The sequence below is a fragment of the Dreissena polymorpha genome, chromosome 9 (assembly GCF_020536995.1).
Source record: "Dreissena polymorpha isolate Duluth1 chromosome 9, UMN_Dpol_1.0, whole genome shotgun sequence".
Classification (NCBI taxonomy): Eukaryota; Metazoa; Mollusca; class Bivalvia; order Myida; family Dreissenidae; genus Dreissena; species Dreissena polymorpha.
Window position 1 is genome coordinate 91,225,863 of NC_068363.1, and position 27,851 is coordinate 91,253,713.

Sequence of the window (27,851 nt, forward strand, 5' to 3'; positions counted from 1 at the left end):
ATCTGGCCGTGGCGTAGCCGCGGATTATGTTTGAGCCGCGTTGGCTGTACTGTACATATGTGACACTCATTGTGTTAAGGATGGATAACCTGTATTTCTATGTAATAACTAGAAATAACACGTATGAGTTATTGTGGAATAAGTGTAATGTGTTTGAGCAAATAAAAAAATGATATTTACTATGTAAATCTGGTTTGAAAATGCAGTTTTTAAAGGAAACTAACGTACGGTGCTCGGCCTTGAAAATGAAAATTTGGCCTTGAAAAGTGCTTGAATTTAGGTTTGAGATTTCTGTTTGAACCATGTCCTTCATTTTAACATTATGTATGACATGCACTTACCAGCAAGTCAGCAATGCAGGCGCATAATCAAATTCCTTGGAGACATCAAAATAAAGCAAAGACCGATTATTTTTCCATGATGTTTGGAATTATTTTCGTTTCATTGTTCATATTTTGTGTTGCTTCCGTCATTCTCATTTTGGGGTTGAAGTTTGTGCGATGCGCGCTCAAAATAACACAGAAAATACATTAAAATAAATTAATGCTGCAAGTTCTACACCCAGTAGCAATAATTGTTATAGCGTCTCCCGAGATCGTCTTACAACACTGTTCGATAAGCGTCTAATCAATAAGCGCACAAGGGAAACAACCAATGCAGTTTTAAATAAGCGTCTTTATGAAGCTATTTCGGACTTGTTACTAAGTTCGGACATGAAAAAAAGCACTCAACCCATGGGGCTACCAGCTTGGAAATTTCACTCGACCGACGCAAAAATCACTCGACCCGGTCGATTAAGCGGGTTATGGCCAAGACTGAAACGGCGAAAAATATCTGTCTCGGCATGAACGTCACCATCTTGACTATAACTAGTGCTGGCTACCATAACTTTAAATGTCGCTTTTTATGATTTTTGACTGGCGTGACTTTATAGTTATGGACCAACCCCATTAGGAAAGTCATTCAGAAATTCCCGAAAAGTTGACAGTTAACAAAGACTGGTCGAAAACAGCTTTTAAATGCAGTTATTGGCCCAAATCAACCACTTGATCGGAAAGATTGACATTTTTCACATTTAACTGATAAATTCTTGCACAAAATTCATCTTAAACATTTATCAATTCTGCTCTTACATATCGAGAAAAACAGCGATGTGACAGACTTTCTTGAAATGCGAATCTCCCGAGATTTCTACCTGATTCACACTGAAATCAGTCTTATAATCCACCAGACGTAAGTTGTTAATCACAAATAATAGATTTCAGAAAACGAAAGTAATGTTTACAATTTCAGCAAAAAATGTCAAGGTCAATCCGAAAGTATCCAAATGAAAAATCGTCACGTGACAAAGCGACAATGGCGTCAAAATTGTGAATTTCAGACTGATGAGAGTTATTTTCATCTATTGTAAAATGCATTTGAAACATTTGAACCTTAAAATATTCCCCAATGCAGTAATTTATATTCATTCACCAATACAATGTATATGTAGAAATGTATCCAAGAAAATGAGCTTTCTTTGATTTATAGAGTGACATAAATATGTTACGACTCTGATTGACTTTCGATACGGGGTTGGCTTCAGCGTACAGGTATGTCAATACTATATAAACTGTACGCTGAAGTTTCTTTAGCTAGACTATAATGTGATTACCCCCTCTGACTATCTCCGGAACCTCCATAAAATAGATTGAATCATCGATTCAAAACTACTGTATATCCAGTATATATATACAGTAGATATATGTAGTTCTTAATAAGATGTTTGATCCAGATTGTCTTTCCCAGATTGTCTTTCTCTGTAAATTATTGTACAAATAAATATTCTTTTAAAACTAAAGACTGCATTTTGAATAAAGCATTTATTGACTAGAATAAATGTAAATGAAACAAAACATTAACAAAAAAAGCATTTCTTAACGATTCAGACGCTTTCTGCTGTTGCGTTAATTTCGGACATAAAATTCGGACGCGGAATTTGTAACTGAAAAAGCTTTTGTCTTTATCTGTAAATTACTGTACAAATAAATATTCTTTGAAAACTAAAGACTGCATTTTGAACAAAGCATTTATTGATTAGAATAAATTTCAGGTGGGGGACTGCAGCCGAAATTCGGCAGCAGATTTGATAGATTGAGGGCCCTGGATTGCAATGTTTTTATTTCAGAGTCAACAAAGAAGGCAGCCGCTAAGGCCGCCCCCAAGACGAAGGCTGCGGCGAGTGGTGACCAGCCAAAGGCTGTCGCCAAGGCAACCCAGGCCAAGAAGAATGTGCTGAAGGGTGTGCACCAGAAGAGGAGCAAGAAGGTGCGCACATCTGTGCACTTCAAGAGACCCAAGACTCTGGAGCTGAGACGCAAGCCCAAATACCCGCGGAAGAGTGTCCCACGGTCACCAAAGTAAGAATTACAATGGTATCGGCCATTGGGATGCAGCGATTATTTTTTCTCCTTTTTAAAGTACCAAAAAATTTCACTTTTCCCAATTAGGAAAAACTACAAATATCCCAATCGCCGTAAAAAAGAATCTCCATTTAAGATTTCCCCAAAAATATTTTTTTTTATGAATAATATTTTGTTAGTTTCCTTATGCAGCTCTATGGCTTGAACCCAAGTAAATATAATATTGACAACACTTTATTATAAATTTTCAAGTATTTGGGAGCAAGAAATCTAACACCAATATGATATGGTAATGGTATAATAAGTTAAAATTCTGCAAAAGTAAGTGATAATTTGCTGTAAAGTGATCTGATACTCATTGTATTCATCCTAATGTTAACATTTTGACATTGTTTATTTTGTCTAGGCACTTAACTCTGCCTGCTAAGAAGCAAAGTGAAAATGGCTATATGCAACCAACATACAACCAGAACAGCCTGCAAATAACTAGCAGGCTTAGTGTTTTTCCCAGGAGGGCAAAGGGGCATGTTGCAGAAATTCAAAAAGGGCATTTTAACGCGCGGTTTATTAAAAAAAAGGGCAGACATAGGCGTGGTGCCTTTTAAGCCACTTTCACATTTTCCTTCTCCATTTGCGCCAACCTCCGTTTACACGACGGCATGTTCAGTCTTTAACAAATTTTAGCAACATGCCTTTACAATTAAATAATAAATTGTCCAAATTTAACACGAGTCTTTTATATATTTATGTATTCCAAAATGCACTGATCAACACTTCTTTACAGACGTAGACAGGGCCCTCAATCCATTTTAGGGGAAGCGGGTAGCTACCCATAGCAGGGGGAATTTTCGTGGCGTTTCCCTTTTTGGGGGATTTTTTAGTTACTCTCTAATTATTACATTTGTACATGTTTGCACTATATTCATTGCTTATTTCATAATTTAGTATGTTTGACAAGATTAAATTAAAATAGAATTGAGTTATAATAATCATGAGACATCTATCAAAAAAAAAAAAATTATAATTTTTTTTTTTTTTTTAGGTGGAATTTTTCCCCCCAAAAGGGTAAAAAAAGTATACTTTTCAGGGGGGGAATGTGGCCGAACTTCGGCCGTGGATTTGACAGATTGAGGGCCGTGGTAGAGATGTGATTAAAGTTCGATTAAAAAGAAATCTTTCGGTGCAGGGCGATCTGAAATGACATAATGGGGTATTTTATAAAAGGGTTCGTATATTGAAGCCCTATAGACGGTGGCAGGTAAGTTACATTTGACACACATTTTAATACACGACCCCCTCTTCACACCTTTCATGTCACCAGCTAAAGAACCCGTTTTTTTTAAAAGAAAAAGTCCGTTTTTTGAAGCCCATCATGTGTTGGCTGGAAATGACACGCATTATAATACATGGCCTCAATTTTCACACCTTTCAAATCTCTAGCTAGATAGTCCGTATATTTGGTTTATCTACTATGGTAAAGGTGTGTAAGTTAATTGCCATAGGTTAATACATAATTAATATTAAATCGTGCATTTACTCTGAACATAAGATTAAACACGAACATGTTTTTGTCGACTGTACGTGAATACTTATGATAATTTTAACATGAATCCCTATCGAACGCAGAAATTTGTGTTTGCATTGATCTAAGAACATGTTTCTTATGCGATGCGTATAAAGATTACTTCATTCTAATTGAGCCTGTTTTATACTCCCTCGCGTATGCTTTGGAGCAGTCAGTATGACTACCTATAAATCGAGCACTGTTATTGATTAAATCTACTCGATTAATATAGTCGATTAGACGTTGACGTCTCTCGAGTAAATCAAGCACAGTCGGAGCGTCACAGACAATCAAGGAAGCTGATTTTGTGGACCAAGTTAGATGGTAAGGCAATAAAGATGTTATCAATAAGGGCGCGTGGCGAAATTTGCCTTTGAAAAGGGCAGAGTGGCGATCCGGGAGGGCGGCGTGGCTTTTTGCCACGCTAAAATGGCCTGGGAAAAACACTAAGGCTATTAAAGCGTTATTCTGTTTGCGAATCATCAGTTCCTAAGGGTTGGAAACGAATCCTTACCTGAATCTTGAAAGAAAGGTCTTTAATTTACTTTGGTTTTCTTAGGTACTACAAACGATTCCTAGTGTGTCTCTGAGTAGTTAAGGGTCCATGACATTTAATATTCAGGTTGGACCAGTTCCGAATCATCAAGTTCCCCCTGACCACTGAATCAGCCATGAAGAAGATTGAGGACACCAACACGCTCGTCTTCATTGTCGACAAGAGGGCCAACAAGCCTCAAATCAGGGTCGCTGTCAAGAAACTGTACGACATTGAGGTGTCCAAGGTCAACACACTCATCAGGTAATTTTTGGACCTAGGTTAAGTGGTTTATTTTATAGAAATGAGCAATTACGTTGGGTCCTTAAACTGATGTTTGTGGTTGTTGTATCGTACAATAATGCTGTAAAAGATTGGAAATACATTTCAACATTGTATGAGATTGGAAATACAGTTTAACCTGAGAACAGCAGTCAGTTAAGAGAAATGTCCAAAGAGACTAGTGTAGACAGGTGACTAATTATGAATATTTCCTGCATTTTAAGCATGTCTTCCATTACAGGACACACATAATGTCGAGTTGTGTTTGTGATGATCAGATGACAATGATGAATGTACCTTACCTGAGCAATTAGTGCTGAACAACAGTATTAGCTCTAACTGAAGTCATCTGCAATAAAAAAACAAAACAATTGCTCAATGTAATTTTCGCAGTTAAGCAGCCAGAGAAGCATTGTATCAATGTGTAACTTGCACCAACTATTCTTTGAAAATTGAAATGTGGGGGTACCGTAAAAAACTGAATATAACGGTAGAGGGGTTTTAAAAGCTTGCCTGACCGTAGGGCCTTTTTGTTGGTAGTGAAGACGTTTAATGACTTATAACACATTGCTGCTGTGCACAGGTTATATTTTTCTGTGTGTCATTAAAAATGCATAAATGTCAGTGTTCAAATATGATAAAATAACCCAATTGCTAATAGTCCTTTAAAAGTTCTAGTAGCAATCCATTTGGGGCATTACAAATGTTTCACATATGTTGCATGAACTGTGAAGCAATGAGTGTGAAAAGTTAAAAATATCAAATGAACAATATCTGTGTAATTCTGTAAACTGTCTTCCGTTTTGCCTTGAGAAAACGAATTTGAAAATATTTTTTTTCTACTAAATCAGAGTTATCAACTATATAAGCATCTTGAGCAAGTTTCTCTATGATGGACTTACCAAATTAATTTGTGTTTGTGATGATCAGATGACAATGATGAATGTACCTTACCTGAGCAATCAGTGCTGAACAATTGTATTAGCTCTAACTGACGTCATCTGCAAAATCAACTTACCCTATTTTCCTTTGTATAGAGCGCCCCCACGTATAGCGCGCAGGCTGTTTTATTAATGCAAAAATGGAGAAAAAATATTTAAAGGCAATATAACCACCAAATCGGACCGAAAATATACGCCATTTAACTATTGCGAAATCCAATAATCCGGGGCATTGGAAAGCTTAATTAAGTATTCAAAATAGAAAGCGTCATTATGATTAGGAGCATGGGTTGCATAGCACTATACTTTTCTGACAATTTTGTAATTTTCTAGCAACAGATTAACAGTCCACGTGCATTTCGTGATTCTCAAGGTCAAATTATTAAACTTTGCTAAAATTGCCATAACTTCTTTATTTATGATTACATGCAATTGATACCAGAGCTACAGATAAGCTTTTTGGGGTAATTGGGTAATACCCTTCAAAATAAGAATGAATTGGGTAATGGAAAACGTGATTGGGTATCCAAAAGTATGATGCCCGCTCAAATAAAAAAATAATTGGGTATTTGTACCAAAACAAACAAGTGAATTGGGTATTTGCAATAAAACATGAATTTAGCTTCTCAAAACCGTACCTACATAAAGTCACTGTTATGTATTCAATCGCAGTATAGGTTGTTCCATCTTTCTGCTATCAGATTCAACAATCTGAAGACAAGGGAATTTCTCAACCCACTCATCGAATGTGTTTCTACTTGTTTTTTGTTCCAATAATATGGGCCAGTACTTTTGTTTTAGAAACCCAACACACCCCATCATAGGGGTTTGGAACGGTATTGTGGTAGTATAATATAGTGTATTTTGACCGAAAATGCCCTGAACAAAATTCATTATAGTCATCAACTATGCCCTTTGCAATTGTTTTATATTTAGATTGATTTACCATGACAAAGGAATCTAAATGTTTTTGTATTTTTTTGCGAAACTTTTCGTCTGCCTCGAGACGCCATTTTGTTTGACTCGCATTTGTTATCATCTAAACGATTGGTAAATACGTTACCAGATAAAAACAAGCGCTTGTCGATTAAGACTCTATTCAAAACGGCCAAAACAAAACGGGATTTTACATTACGCATAGAAGGCGGCTCGAATTGGGTATGGGCGATTTGTTTTGCGTACCGGTACGCACAGATTTTGGAAAAATTGCGTATCCACCTATTTTTTATTGCGTATTTACGCAAATACGCAGCTTATCTGTAGCTCTGATTGATACTCTGACAAAACAACTCTCTCTTACCTGACATACCACAATTGACTCCACCCAAACCATCCCCCACGCCCCCCGAATCCCCCCTCACTCCCCCCCCCCCTATTATTTTTTTAATTTTTATGTCCCCCACTATAGTAGTGGGGGAGATATTGTTATTGCCCCTTGGTTGGTTGGTTGGTCTGTTGGTTTGCGCCAACTTTAACATTTTGCAATAACTTTTGCTATATTGAAGATAGCAACTTCATATTTGGCATGCATGTGTATCTCATGAAGCTGCACATTTTGAGTGGTGAAAGGTCAAGGTCATTCTTCAAGGTCAGAGGTCAAATATATGTGGCCAAAATCGCTCATTTTATGAATACTTTTGCAATATTGAAGATAACAACTTCATATTTGGCATGCATGTGTATCTCATGGAGCTGGACATTTTGAGTGGTGAAAGGTCAAGGTCATCCTTCAAGGTCAGAGGCCAATTATATGTGGCCCAAATTGCTTATTTTATGAATACTTTTGCAATATTGAAGATAGCAACTTGATATTTGGCATGCATGTGTATCTCATGGAGCTGCACATTTTGAGTGGTGAAAGTTCAAGGTCAAGGTCATCCTTCAAGGTCAAAGGTCAAAAATGTGGCCCAAATCACTTATTTTATGAAAACTTTTGCAATATTGAAGATAGCGACTTGATATTTGGCATGCATGTGTATCTCATGGAGCTTCACATTTTGCAGGGCTTGCACTAAGAAATAAATTTTGGAAGTCCTGACTTCCTGCCCTTTACTTATGGAAGTCCCACTCAAAAATGTTGGAAGTCCAAACAACTTTAATGTTGATGTTAACGGAATGTCAACTGCGTAAATGATCACAAACTCTTCCCATCCATTTTGGGTCACTGTACATCTGTGAAAGTAACTAGATATATCTTACAACAAGGCGGAGACTACCCTAGGCTTTAAAAATAGGGAGAAGTTTGGAAAATCAGGGTATAAGTTTGTGCAAACAATATAGACTTAAAAAACAAAACATGTTAATTTCAAAACTTTGATTATTTCTATCATTTTACTATGTTCATTTGTAAAAACAATAAATTCTCATTAAAATCTATGTAATCATAACACATTTAAGTCATTCAACACATTTAAGTAATTTGAGATATGTGCGGTTGCACATTTTCATCACATATTTATTGTCATTTTATTGTCCTCATTCCTATGACTGCATTTGCAACAAAACACAATCTTAATGAATGGTCATGATGGAGCATCTAGTATATCAATTACTGTTTATCCGAATACTATATATGTCCGAAATATGTACACTTAATAAATGCCTTACCAGTTAAACTTTAATAATCCAAACTTTCCTTGTTGTTATCTGGTTTAACAAACCTTATCAAATATTTGTTACATTTTGTAAATCCATTTAATGTTTTCTCCATTATTGAACCAACATTACTTGTAATTTGAATCGCCAGCTTTGAACTGAACGCGGGTTGAATGTTACAATAGGTCAGCCATTTGCAATGTCGAAAATCATGACGTAGCAATTTAATTCTACTCGGATAATTTATATCTAATCAAGGAAATGTGTTTTCTGAATGTTTCTTACTAGTAAAATGACTTGTTAGTATAGAAAATGAACTGTGATTCCAGTTTATATAAGATGGTTATTACTCGTAATTATCGGTGGATTAACAAACTGAGAAAACTCGCGGGACCTAATACGGTAGTGAATCTACGTAATTAATTAAACTTTGATCAATTTTGTTTTTCTTTAATTATTTTTGCCGTCTTTCTTTTACCGTACCGTCTGCCCAAAACCAGCAATTATCTCCTAATCATTAGACAACATATGGCACGCGAAGAGACACGAGTGTGTTGTTAAAGCAACCAATTTTAAGCGACTGCTTTGTCACGGTCAATTTGCGATCCGCGCGGGGGGTAAATTGTGTAACCGTTAGATAAACAATAAACTTGCTAATCACCTGCGGGCGGTAGCAAATATAAGGAGGCGGAGTTTAGACTGATCGAGACGTGTGCAAAACACATTGAGTCGGCAGAAAGCAGTGTTGATTGAAGTGTTATTTTAATCGACAGCTTACGTCACGGGTTGCTATTTTCGGCGCATGACCAATTTTAAGGAAGTACAGTGGACGTCATGGCTTTTTTTATCGGCGTATGGAAACAATTATCGGGCGTAATATACGGCCGTACGCCGCTTAGTGCAAGCCCTGATTTTGAGTGGTGAAAGGTCATGGTCATCCTTCAAGATCAAATATATGGGTCAAAATTGCTCATGTAATGTCACTTCCGCAATATTGAAGCTAGCAATTTTATATTTGAAATGCATGTGTATCTCAAGGAGCTGCACATTTTGAGTGGTGAAGGGTCAAGGTCAAGGCCATCCTTCAAGGTCAAACGTCATATAGGGGGACATTGTGTTTCACAAACACATCTTGTTTAATTAAAGATCATCTAATAAATGACCACCACATCCTCGCACTATACCCCCCACCCCCAAAAAAAAATTTTTTATGCCCCCGGTAGGGTGGCATATAGCAGTTGAACTGTCCGTCAGTATGTCAGTCAGTCTGTTTGTCCGTCCGAAAAAAACTTTAACATTGGCCATAACTTTTTCACTTTTGAAGATAGCGACTTTATATTTGGCATGCATGTGCAGTGATTTTTTTTGCTCAAATTTACCGCCGATTTTCGGCTGCTTCCCAATCGCAAAAATACACGTTTTTCCCCAAAAATCTGACCAAAATTTCCCAAAAAAAGCCCAACTTCCAAAAAAAAAAAAAAAAAAAACTTTTTTTTTTTTTTTAGAAAGAAGTCTCATATAACTAAATTATGATTTTTCAAATCTAGGTCTCAACTTTATTTTTTTAACGTCTTACAAAATATATAACTTGAATTTAGTCATTTTTGTCCATAAATAATTCCCAAACTTGCCACTTTTATTGATTAAAAAAATCCCAATTTGACCAGACTCCTTTTCTAGGAAACTCCCTGAACATGCACTTAAAAACAATATTACTTCTGTTACTTATAATCCTATTTATAATGCTTAATTTTTCCCAATTTCACGGTTTATCGCGCTAATTTTCCCAATTCAAATGGCACAGGCTGTAACAAATTAAAGCAAAAAAATCACTGATGTGTATCTCATGGAGCTGCACATTTTGAGTGGTGAAAGGTCAAGGTCATCCTTCAAGGTCAAATGTCAAATTTATGGTGTCTGTCCGTCCGAAAACTTTAACATTGGCCATAACTTTTTCAATATTGAAGATAGCAACTTTATATTTGGCATGCATGTGTATCTCATGGAGCTGAACATTTTGAAAGGTGAAGGTGAAGGTCATCCTTCAAGGTCAAATGTCAAATATATGGCATCTGTCCGTCCGAAAACTTTAACATTGGTCATATTTTTTTTAATATTGAAGATAGCAACTTGATATTTGGCATGCATGTTTATCCCATTTTCACTGCGACATTGACGGTATAACACGTTGTGGAATATACTTGCTTGTATTCAACACTGTGGAATATACCTGTCACGTGCACGGACTACTTTTTAAATGACGTGCGATATACGCTAAAATTAGGTCGATATTGTTTGGGTCATTGATCGAATTTTAAGGTCACCCATTAGAAGAAAATGTGCATATTTTGCAGAAAAATATATTATATATATATGACATATTCACCAAAAGAAATTTAGAAATAAAATATAAAATTACACGATTTTTGTTTTATTATTAGCTCATCTATTTTTTGAAAAAAAATTATGAGCTATTGTCATCACCTTGGCGTCGGCGTTGGCGTTGGCGTTGGCGTTGGCGTTGGCGTTGGCGTCGGCGTCCGGTTAAGTTTTGCGTTTAGGTCCACTTTTCTCAGAAAGTATCAATGCTATTGCATTCAAACTTGGTACACTTACTTACTATCATGAGGGGACTAGGCAGGCAAAGTTAGATAACTCTGGCGTGCATTTTGACAGAATTATGTGCCCTTTTTGTACTTAAAAAATTGCAAATTTTGGTTAAGTTTTGCGTTTAGTTCCACTTTTCTCAGTAAGTATCAATGCTATTGCATTCGAACTTGGTACACTTACTTACTATCATGAGGGGACTGGGCAGGCAAAGTTAGATAACTCTGGCATGCATTTTGACAGAATTATGTGCCCTTTTTATACTTAGAAAATTGACAATTTTGGTTAAGTTTTGTGTTTAGGTCCATTTTATTCCTTAAGCATCAAAGCTATTGCTTTCATACTTGCAACACTTACTAACTATCATAAGGGGACTGTGCAGGCAAAGTAATGTAACTCTGACTGGCATTTTGACAGAATTATGTGCCCTTTTTATACTTAGAAAATTGAAAATTTGATTAAGTTTTGTGTTTAGGTCCACTTTATTCCTACAGTATCAAAGCTATTGCTTTCATACTTGCAAGATTTATGAACTATCATAAGGGGACGGTGCAGGCAAAGTTATGTAACTCTGACTGGCATTTGGACGGAATTATGGGCCCTTTATACTTAGAAAATTGAAAATTTGGTTAAGATTTATGTTTTGGTCACTTTACCCCTAAAGTATCATAGATATTGCTTTCATACTTGGAACACTCACAAACTATCATAAGGGTACAGTAAAAGGACAAGTTGCATAACTCTGGTTGTCATTGTTACGGAATTATGGCCCTTTTTTGACTTAGTAACTTTTAATATATGGTTAAATTTTGTGTTTCGATCCACTCGAAGTATCAAGGCTATTGCTTTCAAACTTCAAATACTTACATGCTATCATGAGGTTACTGTACCTGGCAACTTGAATTTTACTTTGACCTTTGAATGACCTTGACTCTCAAGGTCAAATTATTAAATTTTGCTAAAATTGCCATAACTTCTTTATTTATGATTAGATTTGATTGATACTTTGATGAAACTACTCTTACCTGACATACCACAATAGACTTCACCCAAACCATCCCCCGTGCCCTCCCCCCCCTCCCCCCCCTCCCCCCCCCCCCCTAATTTTTTTTTTTTTTTTTTTTTTTTATAAGATCATCTCACAAATGACCACCACACCCTCACACTATACCCCCACCCCCCCCCCCCCCCAAATTTTTTTTTTGATTTTTTTTTTTTTTTTTTTTTTTTTTTTTTAAGATCATCTCACAAATTATCACCACACCCTCACACTATACCCCCCCCCCCCCATTTTTTTTTTTTTTTTTTTTTTTTTTTCGCTTTTTTGGAAGATAATGTAATAAATGTCCACAACCCCACACTATACACCCCTCTTCACTCCACTCCTCCCTCCTTTGTGATTGAAAATGAGAGTCCCTTCACCTTTAAAAAGAAAATAGATGAGCGGTCTGCACCCGCAAGGCGGTGCTCTTGTTTTTTTATTTATATTTACTTTACCACTGAATGATTTTTCATAAGAAACAAAGTCGACAAAACTTAAGCTTCAAAATTATACGACCTTCAACCTTTAAATCTAGTCATATGACATAATTTTTCGCCATCCGTATAATGAATCAGCTGATTGATGGCGTCATAAAATGACATACTTATTGCGTCATTTTCCCCATTTTTTTGACGATTTATTATAATCGCGACTTATTTCACATGTTTTCTACATGTGCTGTATGTCGACATATCTGAATTGTCAATTGATCACATTTTCCTTATTTCGTGTAATGTGCATTGTTTATAACCAAAGCATATACTTTTGACATTTAACTTACATATAAAGAATGTACAAGCCATACACATATCGCACAGTTCATGAATAATCTGCTATGTTTGCTTTCCTATTTAATTCACGTTAGGCATAGAGCTGTGTAAAGTATAAGATGGTAAAAATAGCACCACACTGGAATTGGGAACGTCCCATTTTGTACACGGGTATTTTCTACTCATTTATCTGTTGTGTACTGGAATGTTTTCCATTCTTTGTGTATTTATATATTAAACTATTTTCTCGTACAATAAGGGCATTTACCATAGATAAATAAAACATTGTGCAAGTTTAAACATAATTATGTTTATATACAGAAATCTGCAAATGCAACCGAGTTTACCAACGGCTATTATTAGATAAACTGCTCCGGTTCATTTGAACAGCAGTAATGTAGAGTACATGACGTAGCGTGTGACGAAGAAGAAAGTTTATCGCGTTCATAAACTCATTTGAAAAAAGTGATATAATGGCATAATAAGGGTCTTTATTTAACTATGCTAAAATAATTATTAAAGACCCTAGATGCAAAATCGTCAATTATTGAGTTAAATGGATTATTAGATGGATTTTAAAGGATAATAAAACTTTAAAGGTAAGATACTAGTTCTTACGTGTTTTGATTTTTGTTTGTACTTTTGTCGTTCCCTGTTCTCGTGGAAATGATTTTAACATGGGCGCCATTGATGCATCGGATCACACACGGCATACCCATAACATTATATAAAAACACGGTGACGTTCTGCGCGTCCTTAAATTCGTCGTCCGATGTCGGAAAACGTATTGCCCTGTATATTATCAAATAAAGTGTCAGTCGCTGCAATTGTCTGTTTACTCGTCAAAATTGTCAAGGTCTTCGATAGCTAAAGAAACTTCAGCGTACAGTTTATTTAGTATTGACAGACCTGTACAAAGTCGCGCCAGTCAAAAATCATAAAAAGCGACATTTAAAGTTATGGTAGCCAGAACTAGGTCGTCGATGGTGTACATGTATGTTGACATCGACAGCATTTTGTCAGGAGCAATCGCCGCCATATTGGATTTTGATCATTTTCTTTCGAAAATAAAATAAATTATAGTAAAGTAAAATCTTCTTTTCGCGGTCGTAATGTGTTAAAATTCGCAAACTGCGTAAAATTGAATGTAGGCATATGGTGATATTTTTACTTGTTTTACAGTCTGTGTGTGAATTTTTTAAAGACTATTTTGCGTACTAGAACAAATACATGTATATCACTACGCATGGTTACATTTGATAGATTTTAAGCGCTTTTATGACCGAATTAAAATTATTGTTAAGGTTATTAGATCTATTTATGTTAAATGTCAAGTTGAAAAAATCAAATGGGATAAATAGAATACTAGGATTAGCGTTGAATACAGAGAAGTTTATGTTGCTCGGCTCGAACACCGACAGCGCTCGCCTAGGCTCGCGCTTCCGGCGTTCTAAGCCTCGCAACATAAACTTCTTTGTATTCAACGCTAACCTAGTATTCTCTATGTATATCATGAAGCTGCACATTTTGAGTGGTGGAAGTTCAAGGTCAAGGTAAAAAAAAATTCAAAGCGGCATTCTCATGAAGCTGCACATTTTGAGTGGTGGAAGTTCAAGGTCACCCTTCAAGGTCAAAGGTAAAAAAACAAATAAAAAATTTCAAAGCGGTGTTATCATGAAGCTGCACATTTTGAGTGGTGGAAGTTCAAGGTCAAGGTCATCCTTCAAGGTCAAAGGTCAAACAAAATATAAAAAAATCAAAGCGGCGTTATCATGAAGCTGCACATTTTGAGTGGTGGAAGTTCAAGGTCAAGGTCATCCTTCAAGGTCAAAGTTCAAAAAAAAATTCAAAGCGGCCTTCTCATGAAGCTGCACATTTTGAGTGGTGGAAGTTCAAGATCAAGGTACCTTCATTCTTCAAGGTCAAAGGTCAAAATAATAATTTCATTGCGGCGTTTTCATAAAGCTACACATTTTGACTGGTGGAAATTCAATGTCAAGGTCATCCTTTAAGGTCAAGGTCAATCTTTAAGGTCAGAGGTAAAAAAATAGTATTTCAAAGTGGCGTTCTCATAAAGCTGCACATTTTGAGTGGTGGAAGTTCAAGGTCAAGGTCATCCTTCAAGGTCAAAGGTAAAAAAAATTAAAGCGGCGCAATAGGGGGCATTGTGTTTCTGACAAACACATCTCTTGTTTTTTTCCAACATGGTTAAAACACACAAATATTTATTATGCCCCCCTTCGAAGAAGAGGGAGTATATTGCTTTGCTCGTGTCGGTCGGTCTGTCGGTCGGTCTGTCCGTCCACCAGGTGGTTGTCAGACGATAACTCAAGAACGCTTCATAGGTACATTGATCATGACTTGCAGATGACCCCTATTGATTTTGAGGTCACTAGGTCAAAGGTCAAGGTCACGGTGACCCGAAATAGTAAAATGGTTTCCGGATGATAACTCAAGAACGCATACGCCTAGGATCATGAAACTTCATGGGAAGATTATTCATGACTCGCAGATGACCCTATTGATTTTGAGGTCACTAGGTAAAAGGTCAAGGTCACGGTGACCCGAAATAGTAAAATTGTTTCCGGATGATAACTCAAGAAAGCATACGCCTAGGATCATGAAACTTCATGGGTAGATTGATCATGACTCGCAGATGACCCCTATTAATTTTGAGGTCACTAGGTCAAAGGTCAAGGTCACAGTGACCCGAAATAGTAAAATGGTTTCCGGATGATAACTCAAGATCGCATACGCCTAGGATCATGAAACTTCATGGGTAGATTGATCAGGACTCGCAGATGACCCCTATTGATTTTGAGGTCAAAGGTCAAGGTCACGGTGACCCGAAATAGTAAAATGGTTTTCGGATGATAACTCAAGAACGCTTTTGCCTAGGATCATGACACTTCATAGGTACATTGATCGTGACCCGCAGATGACCCCTATTGATTTTCAGGTCACTAGGTCAAAGGTCAAGGTCACAGTGACAAAAATCGTATTCACACAATGGCTGCCACTACAACGGACAGCCCATATGGGGGGCATGCATGTTTTACAAACAGCCCTTGTTTTATTTTTGAAATACTGTCCAACCATCCCACCCAAGAATCCCCCCCCCCCCCCCCCTCCCACCAAAAAAAAAATTTTTTTTTTTGCATTTTTTTGCATTTTTAGCTCATCTATTTTTTGAAAAAAAATTATAAGCTATTGTCATCACCTTGGCGTCGGCATCCGGTTAAGTTTTGCGCTTAGGTCCACTTTTCTCAGAAAGTATCAGTGCTATTGCATTCAAACTTGGTACACTTACTTACTATCATGAGGGGACTGGGCAGGCAAAGTTAGATAACTCTGGCGTGCATTTTGACTGAATTATGTGCCCTTTTTATACTTAGAAAATTGAAAATTTTGGTTAAGTTTTGCGTTTAGGTCCACTTTTTTCAGAAAGTATCAATGCTATTGCATTCAAACTTGGTTCACTTACTTACTATCATGAGGGGACTGGGCAGGCAAAGTTAGATAACTCTGGCGTGCATTTTGACAGAATTATGTGCCCTTTTTATACTTAGAAAATTGAAAATTTTGGTTAAGTTTTGTGTTTTGGTCCACTTTACCCCTAAAGTATCATAGAGATTGCTTTCATACTTGGAACACTCGCAAACTGTCATAAGGGTACAGTAAAAGGACAAGTTGAATAACTCTGGATGTCATATTTATGGAATTATGGCCCTTTTTTGACTTAGTAACTTTGAATATATGGTTAAATTTTGTGTTTCGATCCACTTTACTTCTTAAGTATCAAGGCTATTGCTTTCAAACTTCAAATACTTTCATGCTATCATGAGGTTACTGTACCTGGCAAGTTGAATTTTACCTTGACCTTTGAAAGACCTTGACTCTCAAGGTCAAATTATTAAATTTTGCTAAAATTGCCATAACTTCTTTATTTATGATTAGATTTGATTGATACTTTGACAAAACTACTCTTACCTGACATACCACAATAGACTCCCCCCAAACCATCGCCCGTGCCCCCCCCCTTCCTCCCCGAATCCCCCCCCCTTTTTTTTTTTTTTTTTTTTTTTAAGATCATCTCACAAATGACCACCACACTCTCACACTATACCCCCCACCCCACCCCCTTCCCCAATTTTTTTTTTAAACGGTTAAAAAACAAAACTATTTATTTTGATTATTTTATGTTTGAAATACCGTCCAACCATCGCACCCAAGAATCCCCCCCCCACCCCTCCTCCCCCCACCCGAATCCCCCCCTAATTTTTTTTTTAAGATCATCTCACAAATTACCACCACACCCTCACACTATACCCCCCCCCCCCCACCTCACCCCCCCCCCCCAATTTTTTTTTGGAAACGGTTAAAAAACACAAATATTTATTTTTATTATTTTATGTTTGAAATACCCTCCAACTTTCGCACCCAAGAATCCCCACCCCACCCCCCCCACCCCCCCCCCCACCCCCCGATTTTTTTTTTCCTTTTTTTTTTGCATTTTTGGAACATAATGTAATAAATGTCCACACCCCCACACAATGCACCCCTCTTCACTCTACCCCTCCCTCCTTTGTGATTGAAAATGAGAGTCCCTTCACCTTTAAAAAGAAAATAGATGAGTGGTCTGCACCCGCAAGGCGGTGCTCTTGTTGGAAGATAGTGTAATAAATGACCACACCCCCACACTATATACCCCTCTCCACTCCACCCCTCCCTCCTTTGTGATTGAAATTGAGATTGGTCCTTACACCTTTAAAAAGAAAAATAGATGAGCGGTCTGCACCCGCAAGGCGGTGCTCTTGTTTAACACCTAACTACATACAATTCTTTAAAAAAATATATATAAATTTTTGGTTGTCACGACGCCTTTCAATTTCTATTTCTACCTTTACAAATGTTGAAATGATCGCCCTGTTTGCCACAATATTTCAAAACAACTGACCTGAATTCATCTCGCGTTGTTTTTTTTTGTTGGCTCATGATGTCCTTCGCGTTGTGGTTCATGGCTTCGCAATCGTAAGCTGAAGTACTTCCAGGTTCATCCTTATGTCACATGCACCAAAACTAATATGTGTGCCATAATAGCGACACATATATAACTAAGCTTGATGGATAGTTCTTTACCCTATTCAGTTGTTACATAAAGTCTCCAAGTTCATATAATTCTTTAAATTAATTGTTAATGCAATATTTCCAAATCCATGTAATTCTCTAAGTAACTAATAATGTTTCCAAGACATGACAAAATCCGTTAAAATCCATCCAGACAGGATCCCACCCCACCCCACTTGGGGTTGGGTTCTGAAAATTAACCTCTTGCGTACCTCCTACATTGTATGTATTAAATCTTTTTTGTTTTTAGTGTCCAAAACGCATCGCTTATATACATGTATCGTTACATAAACATGTCAATTTTATGGGTCAAACCAATTTGTTGAAATGCACGATACGGAAACAAACATCTATTAACCTAGTAATCCTGTCATGATCTACAATTTAAACGGACTGAACCCGTGCATCTACTGTCAACAAATTAATGAGTTTTGGCCATACTGACATAAACCAGGGCATGCATTATTATCAAATATACACCAATTATGTGACACTGCAAAAAAGACCAAATACCTTTACCAGTCCAACGTAAGCTGCCTAATCGGACCGAAAATGGCTGTAGAAGTGCACAAACACAGACAAACAAATGTTCGCATACTTTATTCCAACATTTTATTTTTTTGTAAATAACTAACACTTCCCTGTTCATATCTGCCATTACTGACTTTTTGTCAGTTTAAACAACGGCCCTTTCAGTTTGTAAGATTATAGGGTGTAGTTTTCTGGAATAAAGCAATGGTGGCTATTATGAATATTTATGATTATGAAATGAATTTTTTGCAATTTAGCAGCCAGGATATCGTTGTATCAATGTATAATTCGCACAAACTTTTTTATTTGAAATTTGGAGTTAAAAAACTGCGCGCTATACAAGGGAAAATACGATATTTAAATGCTTGGTTAAATAACATGACATCTAGTGGTCCAAGCAGATGAGTAACACAATTATACCTGTTTTCAGACCTGATGGTGAGAAGAAGGCGTATGTACGATTGGCAGCAGATTATGATGCATTGGACGTTGCTAACAAGGTGGGTACATTTAACCATGCACAATATTTATTAGTAAATAATTAGTGAATAATTTCAAGCTGACATAGCATGAGGAATTATTTTGACGTTTGAAAAAGAGAAACATTACCAATAAGAGTCTAGGCAGTTTTCCTTATATGCCTAATAACTTTAATGGTAGAACATTTTTTTCTTGGAAAGAAAGCGATCATTAGATTTCAAAATAATTACCAGTATACTGAATGTTGCTCAATTTTATCTTGTTCATTTCACTGTGATACATGATGAATGTACTTACTTTATCTGAGTATACTCAATGGAGAACTGTGTATTAGCTCTAACTGATGTCACAGTGCTAAGAAAAGGCTATTTTTAGCTCACCTGATCACAATGTGCTCATGGTGTTCTTTTGTGGTATCCTTTTGTTGTGCGGCGTCAACATTTTCCCTGTTAATACGCTAGAGGCCACATTAATTGTATGGTCTTTTATGAAACTTGGTCAGAAGATTTTTCCCAATGATATCTTTGAAGAGTTCGAAAATGGTAACAAAACAGCTGCCAGGCAAGGGGTGGGGCATTTTTAACCAGGTTTTCTGACGAAAAAAATGGTTATAAGATAAGCGAATGTCGGCTGATGGGCGGGCGGGCGTAACAAGTTTGTCCGAGCCATTACTTTGTCGTTCATTGTGAGATTTTAAAATCATTTGTCACATTTGTTCATCATCATTAGACGGTGTGTCGCGCGAAAGAATTACGTCGATATCTCCAAGGTCAAGGTCATAATTTGAGTTCAAAGGTCAAAAATGGCCATAAATGAGCTTGTTCGGGCCATAACTATGTCATTCATTGTGAGATTTTAAAATCATTTGGAACATTTGTTCACCATTATTGGACGGTGTGTCCCGCGAAAGAATTACGTCAATATCTCCAAGGTCAAGGTCGCCACAACTAAAAATAGATTGATTTTGAAACAAGCACATTTTGATTTTGAGTTGTCTGTCTTTATCAGACTTTTTTTTTCAAATTGAAATCAAGGTTGCCACGAGTAAAAATAGATTGAATTTTACACAATGGGGGTAACAATGCACGTTTTGAATTGTCTCCTTTTATCAGACTTTTTTTTCAAATTGAAAACCTGGTTTTGTGACAATTTTGTCCCTTGTTCCTTACATGGCTTGGGTACAACCTTGTTAGCACTTGAGAAATCACATTTACAGTCCAATCTGAATGAAACTTTGTCAGAAGATATGTTCAAATGTCTTGGATGAGTTTGAAAATGGTTCAGATTTGTTGAAAAAAAAATTGCCTCTAGGGGGTTGGGAATTTTTTTGTATATGTCTTTAATAAAACCTTGTTAAGTCACATTTTTAAACCAGTCTTAATTGAACTTGGTCAGAACATTCTTAGTAATGTGATCTCGGAACAGAATCCTGTCTGTTTAAAAATATGGCCGCTAGGGGATGGGGTATTTTTCCTTTAACACTCTAAAAGTCAGATTTATAGTTCAATCTTGATGAAACTTGGTCAGAACATTTTGTTCTAATGATATCTTTGGGTCCACAGAACAGGTGAGTTCTTTTGTATCTCGGGTGAGCAACTTTGTTTAATTTTCTTGTTAATGCTAAAAATCAATTAATATGATGTGTAGAACAATATTCATAAAATAGATTTATTTATTTTTTATGAAATTATACAATCTAATATTTTGTTATGTCTTCTATTTTCAGATTGGCATCATATAGACTGTTTGCTGCTTATTGTATATAAAAAATAAAGAGAAAAAACACATTTTAACATTATTAGCGTTTTGAATTCTGCAACATTTACAAAAAGACGGATCCTATGGACTGACTTGTTAAAGTGGGTATGCACGATTTTGTCAAATATTTATGAATTTATATAAAATGTGTAAAAAACTTTTACATATATTTCAATATAAATTTAAATAAAAGTTAAGAATATGTGGTGAAAAATGCGAAATAAGCCAGATATTCAATTCTGAAATAGAAAATGTCTTTACAGTAGAATTCGACATTATGTATATCATGCATGTACGATGTGAATCTTAATTTAGTTTTACGTATCATTAGCTCGGAAGAGCTTATGTCATGGCATGGTTTCCGTCGTCCGTCCGTCCGTGATTGCTCAGGTGAGCTTTTGTGACTGGTCTTTGTCCGTCCGTCCGTTAACATTTGCTCGTAAACACTAGAGGCCACAATTTTTGTCCCATATTCATGAAACTTGGTCAGAAGCTTTGTCCCGATAAAATCTCAGCCGAGTTCGAAACTGGGTTTTGCCAGGTCAAAAACTAGGTCACTAGGTCAAAAAAAGAGAAAAACCTTGTAAACACTGTAGAAGTCACATTTCATGCCCAATCTTCATGTAACTTTGTCAAAATTTTTGTCTTAATGATATCTTGGTTGAGTTCAAAAGTGGTTCCGATCTGTTGAAAAACATGGCCGCCAGTTGGCGGGGCAGTTTTCCTTATTTGGCTATAGAGAAACCTTGTAAACACTCTAGAAGTCACAATTTTTGCCCAATCATCATGAAAGTTGGTCAAAACATTGGTTCAATTGATGTCTCCGACGAGTTCGAAAATGGTCGAGATTGGTGAAAAAACATGGCCGCCAGTGGGCGGGGCATGTTTCTCTGTATGTATATAGTTGCAGTTTTCCCTATTTGGCTAAAGAGGAACCTTGTAAACACTCTAAAAGTGACAATTTTTGCCCAATCATCATGAAAGTTGGTCAAAACATTAATTTTATTGATATCTCGGAAGAGTTTGAAAATGGCCGGGATCGGTGAAAAAACATGGCCGCCAGTGGGCAGGGCATTTTTCTCTATTTGTATATAGTGAAAACATGTGAACACAGTAGAAGTCACATTTTTGGCCTTTTCATGAAATTTGCGCAGAACATTTGTTTCCTTGATACAAGAGTTGAGTTCAAAAATGGTTCCCGTCAGTTGAATAACATAGCTGCTGGGAGGGGGGCAGTTTTCTCATTATGCCCCCCCCCCCCCCCCTTTCGAAAGGAGGGAGTATATTGTTTTGCTCATGTCGGTCCGTCCGTCCGCCAGATGGTTTCTGGATGATAACTCAAAAGCGCTTATGCCAAGGATAATGAAACTTCATAGGTACATTGATCATGACTCGCAGATGACTCCTATTGATTTTCAGGTCACTAGGTCAAAGGTCAAGGTCACAATGACCTGAAATAGTAAAATGGTTTCCGGTTGATAACTCAAAGGACACTTATGCCTAGGATCATGAAACTTCATAGATACATTGATCATGACTCGCAGATGACCCCTACTGATTTTCAGGTCACTAGGTCAAAGGTAAAGGTCACGGTGACCCAAAGCAGTAAAATTGTTTACAGATGATAACTCAAGAACGCTTATGCCTAGGATCATGAAACTTCGTAGATACATTGATCATGACTCGCAGGATTTTCAGGTCACTAGGTCAAAGTCATGATGACCCGAAATAGTAAAATGATTTCAGGATGATAACTCATGAACGCTTATGCCTAGGATCATGAAACTTCATAGGTACATTGATCATGACTCGTAGATGACCCCTATTGATTTTCAGGTCACTAGGTTAAGGTCACGGTCACCCGAAATAGTAAAATGGTTTCCAGATGATAACTCAAGAACGCTTATGCCTAGGATCCTTAAACTTCATAGGTACATTTATCATGACTCAAAGATGAACCTTATTGATTATCAGGTCACTAGGTCAAAGGTCAAGGTCACGGTGACCTGAAATAGTAAAATGGTTTCTGGATGATAACTCAAGTACGCTTATGCCTAGGTTCATGAAACTTCATAGGTATATTGATCATGACTCGCAGATGACCCCTATTGATTATCAGGTCACTAGGTCAAAGGTCACAGTCACAGTGCCAAAAAACGTATTCACACAATGGCTGTCAAGGTCACAGTGACTCAACTTAAAAAAATGGTTTCCTTGATAACTCGAGAATGCTTACGCCTAGGATCATGAAACTTCATAGGTACATTGATCATGACTCGCAGATGAAATAATGATGAACCTTACCAGGATGTTTGTCTGGACAATATCTAGGTCAAGTTTGACATTTGGTAAAGATTGAATGAACCGACTCCTCTCAGATGAGCGAACTAGGGCCATCTTGGCCCTCTTGTTCTTGTTTACGGATAAAGTCCACAGTTTTGATCCGATTCTTTTCAAACTTGTTAAGTGTCTTTATATTAATGAGGACTCGAACCCTATTGAAAATGGGTTACATCAGAGTAAAACGTCCAGAATTATCTCCCCTTGAATTTGAGAAAAAAATGAAAATTCAGTTTTTTTATGTAAGTTCATAATTTTCATCCAATTCTTGGCAAACTTGCACAGTATCTTTGTATCAATGAGGACCTTTTTTAAAAAGAGCAATATCGAAGCAATAAGTCCAGAATGACTTCCCCTTGAATATGAGAAAATTTTGTAATCCTGCTTGTTTACGCCATTAATTCCACAGTTCTCATCCAATTATTTCCAAATATGCACAGTATCTTTATATCAATGAAGACTTGAACCCTATTGAATATGAGCAGTATCAGAGAAATAAGTACATAATAATCTCCCCTTGAATTTGAGAAAATTCTCCTTGTTTGCGCGATTAAGTACACAGTTTTCATCTTATTCTTTCCAAACTTGCACAGTGTTTATAGCAGTAGAGCGATTCATTCCCTCATGGGCCTCTTGTTTTAATTTTCTGCAACAATGTCTATTTGTACCATACACGAACACTAACTCGGATCCTAATAAAACTAGAGCTTTGTCACAGACGTGACGAATACGCCCACATGCCTCTTTGACACAGAATATTTTACATGTTGTCTTCACAAAAAATAGCGGTCACAATGCTCAATGTTTAAAATGCACCAAGTGACCCCGTGACCTAGTTTTTAACCCAGCATGGCCCATGTACGAACTTGACCTACACATCATCTAGATAAACTTCTGACCAAGTGTAATGAAGATCGGATGAAAACTACTTGAATTAGAGATTGGACACCATGATGAATGTGTAAAACGTACTAAGTGACCCGTGACCTAGTTTTTGATCTGGCATGGCCCATGTTCGAACTTGGCCTTAAGATCATCTAGATAAAACTTCTGACCAAGTTTGGTGAAGCTCAGATGAAAACTACTTGAATTGGAGAGCGGACATCATGCTTGATGTTAAAAAACGCACTTAAGTGACCCGTGACCTAGTTTTGGGCCCGGCATGGCCCATGTTCAAACTTTGCGTAGAGATCATCCAGATAAAACTTCTGACCAAGTTTAGTGAAGATATTGGATGAAAACTACTTGAATTAGAGAGCGGACATGCTGATTGGTTAAAATGCACAAAGTGACCCTGTGACCTAATTTTTGACCCGGCATGACCCATATTCAAACTTGACCTAGACATCATCTAGATACAACTTCTGACAAAGTTTGGTGAAGATCGGATGAAAACTACTTTAATTAGAGAGTGGACACCATGCTGAATGTTTAAAACGCACTAAGTGACGCGATGACCTAGTTTTTGAACCGGCATGACCCATATTCAAACTTGACCTAGACATCATCTAGATACAACTTCTGACCAAGTTTGGTGAAGATCAGTTAAAACTGCTTGAATTAGAGAGCAGACACCATGCTTAATGTTTAAAACGCACTTAGTGACCCCGTGACCTAGTTTTTGACCCATATTGGAATTTGACCTAGACATCATCTAGATACAACATCTGACCAAGTTTGGTGAAGATTGGATGAAAACAACTTGAATTAGAGAGCAGACACTTGATACGGACCGACCGACAGACAAGCTCACTCCTATATACCCCCCTTAACATCGTTTGTTGGGGTATAAAGACGATTGCTTCTGTTATTGTTGGAGAATATGTACAAAATATCTTCGTCACAATCGGCTCGAGGCGTTAATTTGTCTTTGCATTTTAGTTTAATGAAATTTTTCTATAATGTATAATTTTGCTTGCCTATTTTGTATTATTGTAACATATTTTTATGCCCCCGAAGGAAGGCATATAGTGATCGCACTGTTTGTCTGTCCTTCTGTCACACTTTTGCGTTTAGGTTTCAAAAAATGCTCATAACTTCTAAGATGCTTCAGATGTAACCTTCATATTGGTATGCATGTGTATATGGACAAGGCCTTTCCATATGCACACAAATTTTGACCCCCTTGACCTTAAACTTGGGGTCTGTGTTTAGGTTTCAAAATCTGCGTTTAGGTTTCGAAAAAAGCATTTTTAGGAGGCATATGTCTTCCGATGGAAACAGCTCTTGTTATCAATACATTACAATTTAACACATCAAAATGGTGCATAACCACTTTAAGTCAAAATATTGAAATGCAATCTTCATCAGACTAATACAGTTGCCATGTCAGTGGCAGTTATATTCCAAAATGTTCAATCAATGGCCACAATTAACCAGTAGATGCTTATTAATGTAATTGTTGACCAGTGATCTACTTTCTTGATGTAAAATTGGTCAAGTCCAACAGTTTCAATGCTATCTCAGATATTGTAAACACTAGTCTCAGAGATGGTAAATCTGTATGTTTTTCAAACAGTTTATAAATATTAAACCTAAAATGAAAGACACAAGAAAAATGGGGGCTTGTCATTCACTTTTATAATTTCACAGGTCTTGTGTCTTGATAAAAAAATGACCTGCCCTTGGTCAGGTTACTCAAAAATTGTAATTGTTACCTCTCAAAGTTAAACTATTGACCACAGAAAAGCAGTTCGAAGTTTGAGCATTTAATTTACAAACATAACTTGATTAGAAAGTTTATAATAAACAAGCTTAATTGGGCCTGAAGTCATGCGCAACTTTGAACTAATATTTAAATTCAATTATTGACAGAAATATTGTATTTGTTTTGTGATATTTCTGAAACAAATACATTTCTCAAATCTAAAGCAAAACTAGAATGAGAGTTGCTAACGTTGTACATTGAATCACAGTTTTTTGCAGTGACCTTAATATGCATAATGATGCATGCAATTAAATTATTTCTATTGCTGAATATAAAAATCGAAAACTGACGAGACGTCCTGATGCTGACAGGTTATTAAATATAAACATGTATTTCATATAACAAGAGTAGTAGAGCGCATACCGAAGGACCAGTGTACAGTCTTCAATCAATGCTCGAGTTGGGGGGGGGGGGGAATGGGTTTTCATGCATGTGCAAATTGTCGTCCCAGATTAACTAGCACAGGTTAATCTGGAATGACACTTTCATTGTAATTTGGATTTTCACTTGGAAGAGACTTCCTTTAAAAGGGAAATGAAATAAAAGGAAAGTCATCCCTAATAAGCTTGTGTGGACTCCACAGGATCTGGAGTGACACTATGCACATTCATTATGCCTCAGTTTTCTAGAACATGGCTCTTTTGTATTGGTAAATGATGCACATCCTTTCATTATCCAAATAATTATAAGAAACAATTCAAAACTGACACTGACTTGTGTTACAATACCTTCTGTCTCCTGCTTAATTGTGATTGCTATAATGTAAAAGATGTAAACACAAGGGTAAATGTGGTTGTCATATTGTTTAACTGTAATAACACCCCCTTGGTGTAAAAAGGTACCACATGACATTGAAATTAGAAGGCGCATGGTACTTTTTGCACAAATCGGGCGATACACTACCAGTTTATCAACGGAGATCTATATATTAGGCTATAATAAATGCCTGTGTATAGGTTATTTCTCGTTCCAAATGTATCATTATTCACCTTTGCACAGTTAATAAAACAACAAGGGACAAAATTGTCACAAAACCAGGTTTTCATTGTGAAAAAAAATCTGATAAAGGGAGACAACTCAAACTGAAGTTTTGAAATGAACAAACAAAATTAACCCCCTTTGTAAGTTTGTTTTAAAATAAATCAATTTTTAGTCGTGGCGACCTTGACATTGGAGATATTGACGTGATTCTTTCATGCGACACACCGTCCCATGATGGTGAACAAATGTGCCAAATGATTTTAAAATCTCATAATAAATGACATAGTTATAGCCCAGACAAGCTCATTTATGGCTATTTTTATGTCCCCCACTATAGTAGTGGGGGACATATTGTTTTTGCCCTGTCTGTCTGTTGGTCTGTCTGTTGGTCTGTTTGCACCAACTTTAACATTTTGCAATAACTTTTTTGAATATATTGAAGATAGCAACTTCATATTTGGCATGCATGTGTATCTCATGAAGCTGCACATTTTGAGTGGTGAAAGGTCAAGGTCATTCTTCAAGGTCAAAGGTCAAATATATGTGGCCAAAATCGCTCATTTTATGAATACTTTTGCAATATTGAAGATAGCAACTTGATATTTGGCATGCATGTGTATCTCATGGAGCTGCACATTTTGAGTGGTGAAAGGTCAAGGTCATCCTTCAAGGTCAGAGGTCAAATATATGTGGCCCAAATCGCTTATTTTATAAATACTTTTGCAATATTGAAGATAGCAACTTGATATTTGGCATGCATGTGCATCTCATGGAGCTGCACATTTTAAGTGGTGAAAGGTCAAGGTCATCCTTCAAGGTCAGAGGTCAAATATATGTGGCCCAAATCGCTTATTTTATGAATACTTTTGCAATATTGAAGATAGCAACTTGATATTTGGCATGCATGTGTATCTCATGGAGCTGCATATTTTGAGTGGTGAAAGGTCAAGGTCATCCTTCACAAGGTCAAGGTCATCCTACAAGGTCAAACATCATATAGGGGGACATAGTGTTTCACAAACACATCTTGTTTACCTTTGAGCTCAAAGTGTGACCTTGACCTTGGAGATATTGACGTAATTTTTTCGCGCGACACACCGTCTAATGATGGTTAACAAATGTGCCAAATGATTTTAAAATCTCACAATGAACGACAAAGTTATGGCCCGGACAAGCTTGTTCCGCCAGC

The 27,851-nt window shown here is 36.8% G+C and overlaps 2 protein-coding genes across 2 annotated transcripts in view; both read left to right on the top strand.

The window, feature by feature from the left end:
• Positions 1-15,447, top strand: part of LOC127843911 (synaptojanin-1-like) — a 222,460-nt gene extending 207,013 nt beyond the window's left edge. The window contains exon 27 of the transcript XR_008032441.1: positions 15,127-15,447. The gene's annotated coding sequence lies outside the window, so the exon portion shown is untranslated. The remainder of the gene's footprint in view (positions 1-15,126) is intronic.
• LOC127843920 (60S ribosomal protein L23a-like) overlaps positions 1-20,663 on the top strand; it is a 25,341-nt gene extending 4,678 nt beyond the window's left edge. Inside the window, exons 2-5 of the mRNA XM_052373818.1 lie at positions 2,168-2,399; positions 4,589-4,765; positions 18,827-18,896; positions 20,603-20,663. Coding sequence (XP_052229778.1) covers positions 2,168-2,399; positions 4,589-4,765; positions 18,827-18,896; positions 20,603-20,617 — 494 coding nt within the window. The 3' untranslated portion in view covers positions 20,618-20,663. The remainder of the gene's footprint in view (positions 1-2,167; positions 2,400-4,588; positions 4,766-18,826; positions 18,897-20,602) is intronic.
• Positions 20,664-27,851: the final 7,188 nt, after the last annotated feature.